Here is a 13,618-nt window from a genome sequence, read left to right as displayed (position 1 = left end):
AGAGCTCCTTCATTTGCTGATGTCATGACTAAACAGTTGCATCTTCCTACTTGAGCCCTTTGATCTCAGCTCCTCTTTTTTCCCTCCCCGACCCTCATGAACCCTTGATAAATTATGATTATGTTTTCATATCTTTTTAAAGAAAAATCATTTTATTTGGGGTGGGGCTCATACAACTCTTACCACAATCCAGATATGCATCCATTGTGTCTAGCACATTTGTACACTTATTGCCATTATCATGGATCACTTGTTGTTCCCTTGTCCCTGGGTTTGTTAACACCCACTTCCTTTCCCTACTCCCCTCTCCCATGCCCGCTCCCCTCACATGGCAACCTTCCGTCCAGTTTTCTACTCCAGTCTGTTTATCCCACCTATCTTATCTAGATAGACCTACAGAGATAATAATATGCACACAAAACAAAGCAACAAAAGAAAACAAAATAACAAAATTACAGATATGAAATAATCATTTTTATATTCAACAAGTAACCAAACCTCCCTATGGCTTGCACTGTTTCCATCCTCCCCACGCTCTCTCCATCTTGTTGGGTCCGGTCTTCCCCTTACCCAAACTAATACCTTCTGCGGCCTTGCCTTCCCTTCCCTTCCCTGGGCACCATCAAAGTTGGTGTGTGTGTGTGTGTGTTGGTGTCAAAGTCTTAAAAAATTATTTTTGTAATAGCGGTCGCCACCAGTATTTGTCACTGACTCATGTGACTCCACATACTGCTCCCCAATTCCATCCGTGGAGATGTACTCGTTACGTTCAGTTGCACGGCAGTCGATCGCAGGCTTGCAGACGTTTCCTGAACATGGAAAGCTGCATTCCCGAAGAGAAGGTCGGGAATGTTGTGCTGAGGAGGTCCCCCCCCGCCCCCCACCTCCCCCGTGACAGTGTTCCTACTCATTTCTCCAGGGTAGACCGGCTGGACCGTGGGAATCACATGGGGAATCCAAAAGCTCCGCGAGCCAGAATGCTCGGCTTTGTCCTCCATCTCCCTGACTCCATGGGGCTTTGCTTGCTTCCTGCTCTGGCGCCGTCCGCTGGGTCCCCCTCAGCCAGGGCCGGCTCCTGGTCCTCCTGGCTGCTGGGGAGGCCCGAGCCGGCCCGGGCCCAGGGCGCAGGCCTCCGCGGTGGGGATGGGCGGCCCCTCCCACGCGGGCGCCGGCTTCTCAGAGGCCACGCCCCTCCCGTCGTCCCCTGCGCGCGCGGCCCGCCCTCCGCGACCTCCTCCCCGGCCCGGCCCGAGCCGGGCGCTAGATGGCGCTGCCGCCCCGCCGCAGCCCCCACCGCCCTCGCACCTGACGCCTCCTAAGGGGTCCTGAAAGTGAATTTATGTACCACGAGCAAATTCGGTCTTTGCGGGGAGTTAAAATAATGAACCACGCGATTTCAGGTGCTAAGAAAGAGTGAAAACAAATCGTTCTGCTCCTTCCCATTTTCCGGCTCCTTTCTACTTCTCTTTTGCCTTTCCCCAATGTTATTTTTATTCGTAAAGATGGATCAATAGTAAAGCATTTTCCATCTCAGCAATCTTCAAAGGTACACTTCAGTGACATCAACTTCGCTCGTCCCGTTATGCAAACATCACCTTAACAGAAGCTCTGTGTCCCCTAAGCATCTCCTTTCACATTGCCCTAGTGAGCCTGCCAAATAATGCAACAAACACGAACAGGTTTGCTAGATGTCTGTCTGCATCTAAACAAGAGGGACTGCACAGCACACCTGGACGCCAAGGGAAACCGACGTGCCTGCCCTAAGGCCTTTCCGCCATTTCCCTGCCTTGCTGGAATTTTAAGTATTAAACCGGTAGATCTATACTTAAATGTACGCATCCTTCATGTTTCTTCCTCGTTTCTGCTCTGCAGAAATGAATTTTGACTTTCACATGACCTTTTGTCATAATTCACAGACTTGAGGCATGTTCAAAAGTGTTCCCTCTCCCCAGCCTAAACCTCATACACTAGTTGTTATTTTTGTAAAGTTCTGTCAGAAATTGTGAACCCGGTGGTCAGAGACAGAGGTAGGAGAACATGGACGAAGAGAGAGAAGCTACAGAGACAACTGGATGAACGCAGGCTCACAGATTTCCTGGGAGTTATTTTGAGATCATCCCAGCAATAGAAAGGCCCACTTTCCTCCCACAACAGCTAACAATGGACATAGATAAGATTTAAATAGTCAACTACATGGAGGCTTCAAAAAGTTCATGGGAAAATAGGACTAAAAAATAAGGGGATTTTCCATGAATTTTTTGGAAGCCTCATTGTATAAAGTCTGATCAAGAAATTGACTCCAATTAAGACAAACTCTCTTCAGTCGATTGCAGTAAAAATCTCACTAAGAACTGCACATCGTAATTAAAAATTCACCTCAAATAGTGGGAATGTTGTCAAGAATATTGAAAAGAATAAGGATTTGTAACACAAGTGGAAAACCCCATCTTTCTCTGCACTGGTGGTTTTAAACTGCTGAGGTTGCTAACTGTAGCCCAGTTCATAAGCACCACACCACCCACCAGAGCTCCTCTCCAGGGAAAACAGTACAGTATTAATGCACGAACAGCAGGGAAACCAAGAAACAGACACATTCAGAATTTAGCCTGTGGGAAAGTAACAATCTAAGTGAGAAGATTGTTAGGCACAATGAACAATTCTTTTAAGTGCTTAAACGTGGCATCAAGCTCCAGAATAAATCTTGGGTTGGTTGCAGCTTTAATTGGAGAAAATAAAAGTAAGCAGCTGGAGGAGTGCGGGGAAAGTAAAGAAAATGTCAACAGGCGGCGGGGTAGGAAGGGGCGTGCAGCGGGAACACGGCATTGGCTTTTTCTGACAAATTTGCACTTGGTAACCTGCAGTCACGATGTATGAAGTCATCGAAGTCGTCAGCTGTTGGAAGGCACACGCAGTTTCCCTGGCGATCGGCTGGGGCCAGAGGGATGTGAAATCGGTGGAGGGGTTCAGAGTTGGCTAGAGGAACTATGTAGAGACAAGGTCTTCAGGACCCCGGAGTTCCACGCCACCCTAGCTCCGTCTTGTGCAAAGCTGGCTTCCCACGGACACCAGTGCTGCCGTCGCAAGTACAGGAGTACTCACATCCCAGGGATCTTTGGAACGCAGCCGGCCAGTTCCCGCGGCTGAGATTTGAGGGAGGGGCGGGGGCAGAGTTGGCCCTTGCGCACGCGCATTGGGCCACAGGGCCGGCGGTGGGCGTGTCAGGCGGCTCGGCGCGTGCGCAGACGGCGCTCTCGTGAAGTGCGCAGGCGCAGTTCTGGTTAGCGCCTTGGTTGCCTGCACTTTGTGTGTGCAGGGCTCACTCTTCGCTATGTTGTTGGTTTTACTTGGCCGTCAAAGGCCGACCGCGAGGTGAAGCACCCATGAATCCGGTCACCACGGCAGTGCGCAAGTTGTTTCGCCTGAAGAGGAGAAAGTGTGCGGCGCCCTTGAACTCGGCCGGCAGCCGGCCGCGGGGCCAGCGGGGTTTGGCGCTTGATGCCTCTAAACCGGTCGCCCCGGACCCCCGGTACCAGATCCGGGAGCAAGATCTCGGAGAGATCCACAAAGCTGCCTGGGCGGGGGACGTGGGGGAGGTCCAGCGCCTTCTCACGCTCCGGAGAAATGACTTGGATCGGAGAGACAGACAGAACAGGTAACGCAGGACCCCCCGGCGCCTGAGGGTGCGGGCCACCCGGGTGACACCGGCCGGCGCGGGCACCCAGATTGCCTGTAGGGCGTTGTTTTGATAAAAAAGACCCCCGTAGTCTATAGCAACAAAACCGTTTTTGTAAGCCCCGGCAACATGTATCAGGATAGCCGAAAGACTGAAACCTCAGGATAATTTACTGTTTTGAAGCTCCTGGTGCGCTCTCCTTGGATCTGGCGTTGTGGCACAATTAAAGCGACACTGAGGATCGTGATCACGGCTGCATGCATTGCTAGCAGGGCCGTTGTTTTTCTGGAAGCTAGTCTTTTATGGTCAATGATTTTGTAAAATTTTCTGATATTTGAGCTACAATAGTGTGGCAATTGGTATTTGTGAACCTGGATCAATAACTTTTTTGAGAACGAAATCCTAATTAAGGAAAAAAGAGAAAAATTAAATAGATTCCCACGTGGTTGACGATATTTTCACTGTCATTCAACGTGGACTGATTTTTACGGAACAAGTGTTCTAAGCTAAGAAACATTTCATCTAAAAGTGTTTTGTAACCATACTGATGACCTATTATGCTATGATTACTTGTCAATTAACATGACTAAGATTTTTGCTTGTTCTGGTATGAGAAGAGGTCCATGAGTAGGGGGGTGAGTTCTGTGAGCAGTGGGCACCTCTCCAGGTGAGGGTGAGGGTGAATGTGCCAGGCACCTACAGGTGCGTGGCTTTCCCTCCTGAGGTGCCTCAGGTGTGTTTATCTGTTGTGCTGTGATCCGGAAGGTGAGCAGTTCAAAACACCAGTTGCTCCAAGGGAGACATATTGGGATATCCACTCCTGTAAACCTTCCAGTCTCAGAAACCCACAGAGAGGTTTACCTTGTCCTATAGGGCCACTAAGAGATGGTATCTACTCAGTGGCAGTGAGTTTAGTTTGGTTTATAGGTTCCTCAGCCCCCGGACATGGAAACTGAGCAGTATCTAGCACCCAGTCCATCTTTAAGAGCAGAAAACAAAAGTAGCCGCTTTCTCATCCACAGCACACTTCATTGACAATTTCAAAGTGATTTAATGAATGTTAATAACAATCAGATCTAGTATCACTCACTCACGGCCATGTAGTCGATGTGACTCATAGTGATGCTATGGGATATAGGGCAGAACTGCCCCTGTGAGTTTCTGAGATTGTAACTCTTTACCGGAATAGAAAGCCCAGTCTTTCTCCCTTGGTGCTGGCTGGTAGTTTTGAACTGCTGACCTTGTGATTAGAAGCAAAGGCTATGACCACTATACCACCAGGGCTCCTGTGGATTTAGTATATGAGGGTAAATAAAACATGATTGCTTCTATATCATCGAAAACCTTATTAAACAAAAATATTAAAATGTGAAGCTATTGTTCCTTTCTTTTTAAAGAGAGCATTTACTAAGTCTTAAACAGGACCAGGACAAGACAACTACAGAGACATGTCCTCTGAATAAGGGAGACCATCAAAGAAAAATGTCACAAAAACATGGTTGGTGGCAGATCAGACACATCATTGTTACAAGTGGGACTTCTGAAGCGGGATCGGGACTATGATTGGGACATGTAAATTATGGTAGCCAGAGGAGCCACGGGCTTCTCTGAGGCAGTCGGAGCATGGATTATGTCTAAACAATCCCCATTACAGGGATCTCCATCAAGGACACACCCAGATAGTTCTCTAAGGGAGATTACTCCTCCTGGGGCTGCTCACTCTAAGAGCAAGACTGTTCACATCCCTGGTCAGTGGTCAGAGGGGATTCAGTGGAGGCTTAGCCCACAAACGTACTATGCAAATAGATTTTGGGCAAGCTATGATTGTCTGAGGTCTGCTCCATCTCTAACTGCTCACATCCGAAGGCAGGGTATCTCTCTGTAACCCTTCCTCCAACAGGTCTGCCCTCTTCAGTCGACACCTCATCCAAGTGGCAGTTTTGGCATCCTTGAGGGACTCAGAGTGTGTTCCTCTTCAATGAGCTTCTGACTTCTGGGGACACAGTGAAGTCTGAAGGGACAAAATCTAGGCAGTAGGGTGGGTGGGAGAGCTCTCCCAAGGAACTTCTTGTAGGACAGCCCTTGCCATCCTCAAACGCGCGGGTGCCTTGTCCTGGTGGAACACAGCTTCTTTGGTAACTTGCCTGGCCTTTTCAAATTCTAAGTCCTCATCTATATTCAAGTGGTTCTGTCTTTTCTACCTTGCCATTTTCATGTCTATTCGACTATTGGTAAATGATTAATTTGTAATAATAGCATGTTTGCTATCTGGAAGGGCAATTACTAACGTTTTTATGAAAAATGCAGAACACAACTCAGGACCGTGAAGACCGGGCTTACGCTTACTAGGCTGATAGGGAGTTGTGGGACCCCTGAGACTAGGGCCCTTTGACGTGCTTCACGCCAGGAACTGAGCTTGCCCCAGTGGCTCAGCTGCCAGCCAGATGACAGGCCTACAAGATGAACAGTCAGACCAGGGAGGTAGGCACTCATTGGAACAGTCAGCCATGCGCATCAAAAGGGCAGCCCTTGCCCAAGGATAAAGCTCACAGCGCAGGAAGGGACCTGACACTGCAAGAGACACAGGGGAAATAGAAATAGCAAACGCAGGGAGAAATTGGGAAGAGTGCTGTTCCATTGTGGGGACTGCAACCATTATCACGAAGCACAATGTGTATCAACTGTGGAATGGAAAACCAATTGCTCTTTAAACTTTCACCCAAATCGCACATGCAGAAAATCAAGCCTGTTTTTGTTTGTTTGTTCTTCAAACTATATGGATATACCCGTGTCATCAATTTCATTCATATTATAGTGGGTCTAGGAAATAATTGGAGATAACCCTGTTGCCAGCAGGTGGTTTCTGACTCGTCTGAAAGACTGCCACCGCTTACTGCTGAGGGAGGAGCAGTGACTGAGTTCCCACCTCTGGCCTTGCAGTTAGCAGTGCAGCACTTTAACCACCACACCATCCGTGCTCCTTAGACAAATGTCGTATACACGTTGTTTAATAGATTGCAGAGCATCTGGATTCGTGGAATACTATGCGACCATCCAAGGTGACAGAAGTACCCATGTATGTTGCCGACCTTCAATTAACCCCACGTATTTATCAGCCAGGCTGGCACAATAAACTAACTAACTCAGTAAGAAAAAGAACTTTAAATGCTTACCCTATAAGTAGGATGGCAGTAGGTTTCACATACCATCTTTTACTTAATGTAAGGCATGACAGCGTGTAAGGTGTCCTACCTTGTTTCAATAAGACATTTTTAAGAATCCTTTTGGTCATAAGTTGATTGCAATCAGTTCCTCCTTCCCCTTCTCCCCCCACCTTTCCCTAACCCTCATGGTATTGCAACTCCCATTATTGTTCTGAGGGCTTTATCTGCCCTGGATTCCCTGTGTCCAGAGCTCTTCTCTGGACCAGTGTCCATGTTCCAGTCTAGCAGGAGTTGTAAGGTAGAACTGGGGTCATGAGAGTGGGGGGAGAAAGCATTAAAGAATTAGAGGAATGTTGAGTGTTTCAGGCTGGCTCATCCCTTCCTTGTGACCCTTCTGTGAGGGAATGTGCAATTGTCTACAGATGGGCTTTTGTCTCCACTCCTACCCCCTCGTTCACATGAATATGATTGTTGCGATTGTTTTAGGTCTACGGATACCTGATCCTGTTGACACCTCGTAATCACACAGGCTGGTGTGCTTTGTCCATGTAGCTGTTGTTGCTTCCCTGCTAGATGTCTACTTGTTTAACTTCAAGCCTTTAAGAGTCAAAGACACTATATCATCTAATAGCCAGGCCCCATCAGCTTTCTTCACCACATTTGCTTATGCACCCATTTTGTCTTCAGCAATTGTGATGGGAAGGTGAGCATCACAGAATGCCAGGTCATTAGAACTAAGTGTTCTTGCGTTGAGGGAAGACTTGAGTAGAAGCCCAATGTCCATCTGCTACCTTGATACCTAACATTTATGTTCACAATGATTAAGCTTCCCTGTACTAGGAATTGTTTTAAATTCTCTGCAGATATTCTTATGTGCACATCTCCGAGGTGTTCTGTGGGTTAGTTATTATGTTAGGACTCATTTTATTGATGTGGAAATTGAGGAACAGAAGGGCTGACAGGGAGTGAATAAGTGACAGGGTTAATTAGGATTTAAAACCCAATTTGGACTGAATCCAAGCAGCATTCTTTTTCTTTCCTTTTGTAAATAGACTTCTCTTTGATTAATGTAGTAAGCGATTATAGCTCACAAATATCTAACTTTCTTTAGAAGAAAATTAAGTCTGATTTGAAGGTAAAGGACTAGCATGCTGGTTAATGTTCACCATCCCTTGAGTAAATGTGCATTCTGCTATAGTGTGCTGGATCTTTTTCTAAGAAGTCCTCTTATTTTCACAGGACTCCCCTACATCTGGCCTGTGCCAACGGCCACGTAGGAGTCGTGAAAGTTTTAGTAAAGAGAAAATGCCACCTCAACCTCTGTGACCGTGACAACAGGACCGCGCTGATGAAGGTATGTCGCCGCCAGCAGCTTCAGTGTGAAATGAATTGGATTTGAATACTCAGGGTAAAAATTAATCCTTGTCACTTAAATGTAACTAGCATAAAATCTTTGCAGTGTCTTGTATAGACAGTTTATTTTGGTAGATACAGTGTACTAAAATATATAAAATAGATACAGTGTACTAAAACATGAAATTGGCCACTTTGAAGGGTGTTTCAGTGAAATTATATTCACAAAGTTGTGCACTCGTTGCCATCTTTTTTTTTAAACAAAACTTTTGATCTTCTCAAACAGAAATTCTGCGCCCATTAAACAGTAATCTCATTTGAGTGTGGGACCATACATTATTGTCGACAGCGTCTAGCTTATTTCACATAGTAAAATGTTTTTAAGGTTCATTGATTCAGTGGTGTGTATTAGAATTTTATTTTGATATGTCTTTGAGTAGTACTCGTTGATTGACTGTACCGTATGGTGTTTATCCATTTATCTGTTGATGGTCACTTGGGTTGATTCTACATTTTAGCTGTTAACAGTACTGCCATAATGAACACTGGTATACAAGTACATATTTGAATCGTGCTTTCAGGTCTTTTGGATAAATGCCTAATCGGGGATATTTATAGTTAACTTTTTGAGGAGCCATTAAATTGTTTTCCACCGCGGCTGCACCATTTCGTGTTGCCACCAGCCAGGCATAAGGATTCCAGTGTTTCTACATTCTTGTGAATCCTGTTGTTTTCTCTTTAGCAAAGTAAGTGCATGGAAAATTTACTTCTAATTAGAACTTGCACTCTACTTTCCTCATCCTACTGACAGGCGGTGCAGTGCCAGGAAGAGGAGTGTGCCGCTGTTCTGTTAGAAAACGGCGCTGACCCGAATGTGATGGATCTGGACGGCAACACTGCGCTCCACCATGCTGCCTTTGGTGACGTTTCAGTAGCAGAAAAGCTGCTCTTTCATGGTGCCGATATTGAAGCGAGAAACAAGGTACCGATGAGACAACTGTTTTAATAAAATATTTGAAATGATTTTTTAAAATACTGATGGAAGTAGGGTCAATTGTACATATTTGTAAATTTGCACCTTCTCTTAATGCAAATATTTTGAAAAAACTTAATTGCTGAAGATACCACTTTAAGGGATGCTTCTAAAATAAACATTTGAGGATGCAGCTGCCGTTTATATATTTGTGGCTAATTCTCGTGGGAAACACGGAATTTAGTTGTTCAAGGTAAAACTTTTTCTTCCCAAATATCGCAATCTGCCTATCTTAGTTATCTTTTGCTGCCATAACAGAAGCTGTCAGTGGATGGCTTTAGCAAGCAGAAACCGCCTCCTTTACTGCTTAACCCACTACCATTGAGTCCCTTTTGATGAATGGCCACCCATTCAGGGCTCCGCCTCAAGGCTCTACATCTTAGTGGGAGCTACAGTCTCCTCTTTCTCCTGTGGAGCAGCTGGGGGGCTTGAACTGCCCACAGATCTGTGGTTAGCAGCGCTAGTCTGACCAGCTGAGAGTTCAGATTCAGGCCACCAACTCTACAGAAAGGCTGTCTCTCTCTCTGGCCGTACAGTTTCCGTAGAAAGTCTGTTTGCTCTCGGCATCTGTGTGCACAGCTTTCTGGGAGAGTCCCAGGTGATGTGCCATCCTTCGTTGCTGTGTTCTCAGTGCAGGACCCCTGCGTCTGGAGGACCCAAGGCTGCTCCCGACTCTTTTCTGTTGATAGTCACCAAGTCTCTCCTTTGCTCGCTTCTTCCTCATTTTCAATCTTGTAAATTAAAAGGTGGTGCAGGCCGAACCCCAAGGAAACTCCCCTGACCTTGAACCGGGGTATCTTCTCCTTACAGCTGCTGACTTGCTGGTCATGCCAAGGGGTGATTACAGCGCTGCAAACTGCCAAGCCACCGAGAGGCCTAGTCCACACAAGTTAGCCACTTTTTCGAAAACGCAGTTCAGTCCATGTCACTGCTACTCAAGTGTTGTTTTTGTTTGCAATCAGTTTAAAGCAACACAGGACAACACTTTATTTTGGAAAGATGCTTATTTAAACAGTAAAACACAAACGTTTTACAATTACTATAGCTTGTGGGTTCTCGTTTTAGTTAAAGATGCAAAATTCATCTAAAAGTGATTATTTTCAGTAGCCAAAGCTTAAAGCAGAAGAAGAAAAATAAAAAGGAGATTACAATCAGAAATATACAGTCACTATTGGAATGTTATAAGTGAGGGAAAATACCAAAAAGTATTTTGGGTGTTTGTTTTCTTTTCCTCTGTTTTATAGGCTTAGGCAAGGTAGTCCTTAGGTTGGGCAAGAGCAAGTGAGTTGTAAACTTGCTGAGAAGTCACTTTGGGGAGGACCGGAGGCATCTGGCCCGGCAGCGAGCAGTGCTGATTGAGTAGCAAGCGGGGAGAGCAGGAACTAACTTCCCATCCCTTGGTCTGGCAGAAACTGCCACTTAGGTGAGAGCCTAGCCTCTGGTCTTAAACCCGGAATATCCTGATTAGAAGGGGCTTATAAAGGAAACCAAGTTCCAGCTTGAGCTTTCTGGCCCATTTGACTTCTGTCCAGCAAGATTCCATGTTCTGATCTCAGTTGTTTGAGATGGTGCCATATTGACTTGGAATCGAGCCCATGGCAGGGAATGTTGAACAATCTAGATGGGAGTGAGAGGAGTGCTGGCTGACAAGGTCTTTTAGCCAAATACAGAGAGCAGATGGATTCGAGAAATTCTACGTTTGTGTCTGTAAACACTTGTCAGAAGGAAGCAGCAGGGTTGAAACCTCCCACGATTGCTTCAGAAACTCAGTGAAATGCAGGCTGTACCTATTTGACAAGTTGAGGGAATGTTTCACAGGTTTGTCTCAGTGGGCAGAGGGCGACAGCAGTGGGACTTGGGATGCCTGCTTCACTCCCTGTCACTCCCTCAAGGTCTTAGTCTCTGCTCCTTATCTTAGAAGGCTTTCCTTGCCCATATGATTTTTTTTTTTTTGCATTCAAACTTGCTGAATTAGAACCTTCCTAAGTTTAAAGGGAATTTTGCTGCTAGCAGGGGTTTGGGTGGTGGGGGAAGGGGAATGTTAAATTTCAATTTTCCTGCAACCGAAGTTAAACAGGACAGCTTTCAAAGCCTGTCGTGTTTCCAGCACTGGTGGACAGCAGGCTCACTCTGTTCCCCCGTGTCAGCACTGGTGTCGGAATATGTCTAACGTCATAGCGGATCAGGATCAGCTGAGGCGGATCCCATGAGATGGTGGTCAGGCCAGTCTTCCTCATGTGTACCAGTTCTGACACCAGCTGACTCTTCTGGATTGGAGTCATCTATTGCAATGGCCACATAGAACCCACAGGTCATGCTCCTGGCTAAGTGCCTTCTGACTAAGGAAATAATAGGGTACACGCAACTCGAGCCCGGGATCAATAGCTACAACTTGGGATTGGGATCAGGAAGCATGTAGGCAAAATCTGCCTCTTTCAGACAGGACAGCACTGCTCTTCTTGGCCAGGCAGGCCTTCTTCCCTGGCAAGACAGGTTCTGTTGGCCCCTGAGGACAAGGTCCTTTTGCCCCTTCAAAAGAGACCAACCCTGCCTCTGGCTCTGCTGCCAGGCCCCACTGGTGCCTGTTGCCACCTTCAGTGTTACAGCCTTTGTTAAACTCTTGTAGGAAAATTCCTTACCGCTTCTTTCCTTCTACATCTTCTCCTTTTTCTGCCTCTCTTTCTTATTCTGCCTCCAAAACTTTTGTAGGGTTGGCTGCACATTTATAACCACCACTTGTCAAGTTTAAGACATGGCTGCCCCTGTGGGGTGGGGCGGGGCATCAAATTAAACCTTGCAGTGTAGGCAACAGAAGCTTCCTTTGCATAATAGGCTATAGTCATTTCATTTGTATAACTCATTGACCTAGCCTTGCAGTTTGTATACCAGTCCCAGGCCAGGCTGTGGTAAGTATGACACTACACAACTTTGCGTGTACCCAGGAAACGTTAACCCTCCTGGCTGCATGGAACCAACCCTTGGAGGGAGACCAGGGAAAGGGTGTGGTGGGAAAACCCCTCCAGCCGTTTTCCCCAAGAACCACGACAAAAGGCGCAGAGAACTTGTCTGCAGCCAACACTGGTTGCAGAGACGCGTTTAAAGATGCTTCGAAAATACTTGTGCGCCTCTAAATTGGAACCTACGTAACACTAATTTTGACGCCCTTGTAGCTCCTTCTTTAAGGTTTTCAATTGAGATGAGAGATAAATAATTTTGTAAGTTATAAGTTGTTTTGCTACTTTACAGGATGACCTCACACCGCTGTCACTTGCCGTAAATGAAAACAAGGAGGAAATGGTGGCCTTTCTAATGGAGAACAAAGCCGATGTGCGTGCAGTGGCTAAGGCAGAAAGGTTCAGTAGTTCTTTCTCTTTCCATCTTAGTGTTCTAGGGGCTGACACCCATCAACTCAGAAAGAGGAAATTATAAGACGATGATTAGTTTGTAATTATTTATATATAGAGAAAATGTCAACATAAAACACCATTCAGGTAGAAACGCATTTTCCTGATGAATTTCTTGCTTCCTAAAATGTCTGGCTCACAGTAAATTCGATCTCCTACGCCCTCCCATTACATTTTTCAAGACCCCCTGGAGTTGACGGAGGGTTATCACACAGCACACAGGGCTGGTGGGGGGGGGGGCATTTTACTCGCTCTCTTGTTTCTGTTCGTGTTGTGGCATTGCTAATGAAACCGGCCTCTGCTCTCCAGTATGCCTTCCTGATCTAGGTCTCTCGTAGTATTAGATGTCAACGTTGCCCTCTTTAGTTATTTATTCTTAGTTCACATACGCTTATCTAGTCAGTCACTATCCCCAACGCACCAGCATCCTGGTAGCTTTGGCCACACGCAGTGAGCAAACTCCCCTGTCCCTGTGCTCAACCCCGGAGGGTGCCGCGCCGAGGTCCTCTCCCAGACCTTCAGAATGAATGACCTGTGGGGCCCGGGATGCTTTCTTGCTAGCAGTTGTTAGTAGGAAGCATTCTAAGCTGCAAAGCAGGGAAAATACAGTTATAGGAGAATTTCAGCGTTTCCTTTCCTCGTTGTTGCCAGATCTGTAGACCAAGCTGCATCCTTGTCTTGCCCCCAGATTAGTGGGGCCACCTTGCCTTCAGTTTCATAATTCAGCCTGGCCCCTCAAGTGGTCAATCTCCCAGGAGCCTTGTATCTCTACCTCTGGTTTCCAGAGAGGCGTAATTTAAAATTGTGACTCAGGAGGCAGGCCATCCCATCAAATTCTGTGAATCTAGTTGTCTTCCTTGGGTTTGTAAGAGCTAAGTTACAGTCACGATTTATTGGTGTCCAATATAAAAATAGGATTCCATCTGCCAAGTCAACTGAACATGAACTTGGCAATTAAGCATCATTTTAATACGTATCTGGTAGTTTAGAA

The 13,618-nt window shown here is 46.3% G+C and overlaps 1 protein-coding gene across 8 annotated transcripts in view; it reads left to right on the top strand.

The window, feature by feature from the left end:
• The first annotated feature begins 3,277 nt into the window (after positions 1–3,277).
• Positions 3,278–13,618, top strand: part of ANKRD26 (ankyrin repeat domain containing 26) — a 78,741-nt gene continuing 68,400 nt past the window's right edge. For all 8 annotated transcript variants that reach the window (XM_075550379.1, XM_075550382.1, XM_075550381.1 and 5 more), the window contains exons 1-4: positions 3,278–3,652; positions 8,077–8,191; positions 9,002–9,172; positions 12,470–12,576. In XM_075550379.1, coding sequence (XP_075406494.1) covers positions 3,381–3,652; positions 8,077–8,191; positions 9,002–9,172; positions 12,470–12,576 — 665 coding nt within the window. In that variant the 5' untranslated portion in view covers positions 3,278–3,380. The remainder of the gene's footprint in view (positions 3,653–8,076; positions 8,192–9,001; positions 9,173–12,469; positions 12,577–13,618) is intronic.

This window comes from Tenrec ecaudatus, chromosome 5 (assembly GCF_050624435.1).
Source record: "Tenrec ecaudatus isolate mTenEca1 chromosome 5, mTenEca1.hap1, whole genome shotgun sequence".
Lineage (NCBI taxonomy): Eukaryota > Metazoa > Chordata > Mammalia > Afrosoricida > Tenrecidae > Tenrec > Tenrec ecaudatus.
This window is presented reverse-complemented; position numbering and strand designations above follow the sequence as displayed.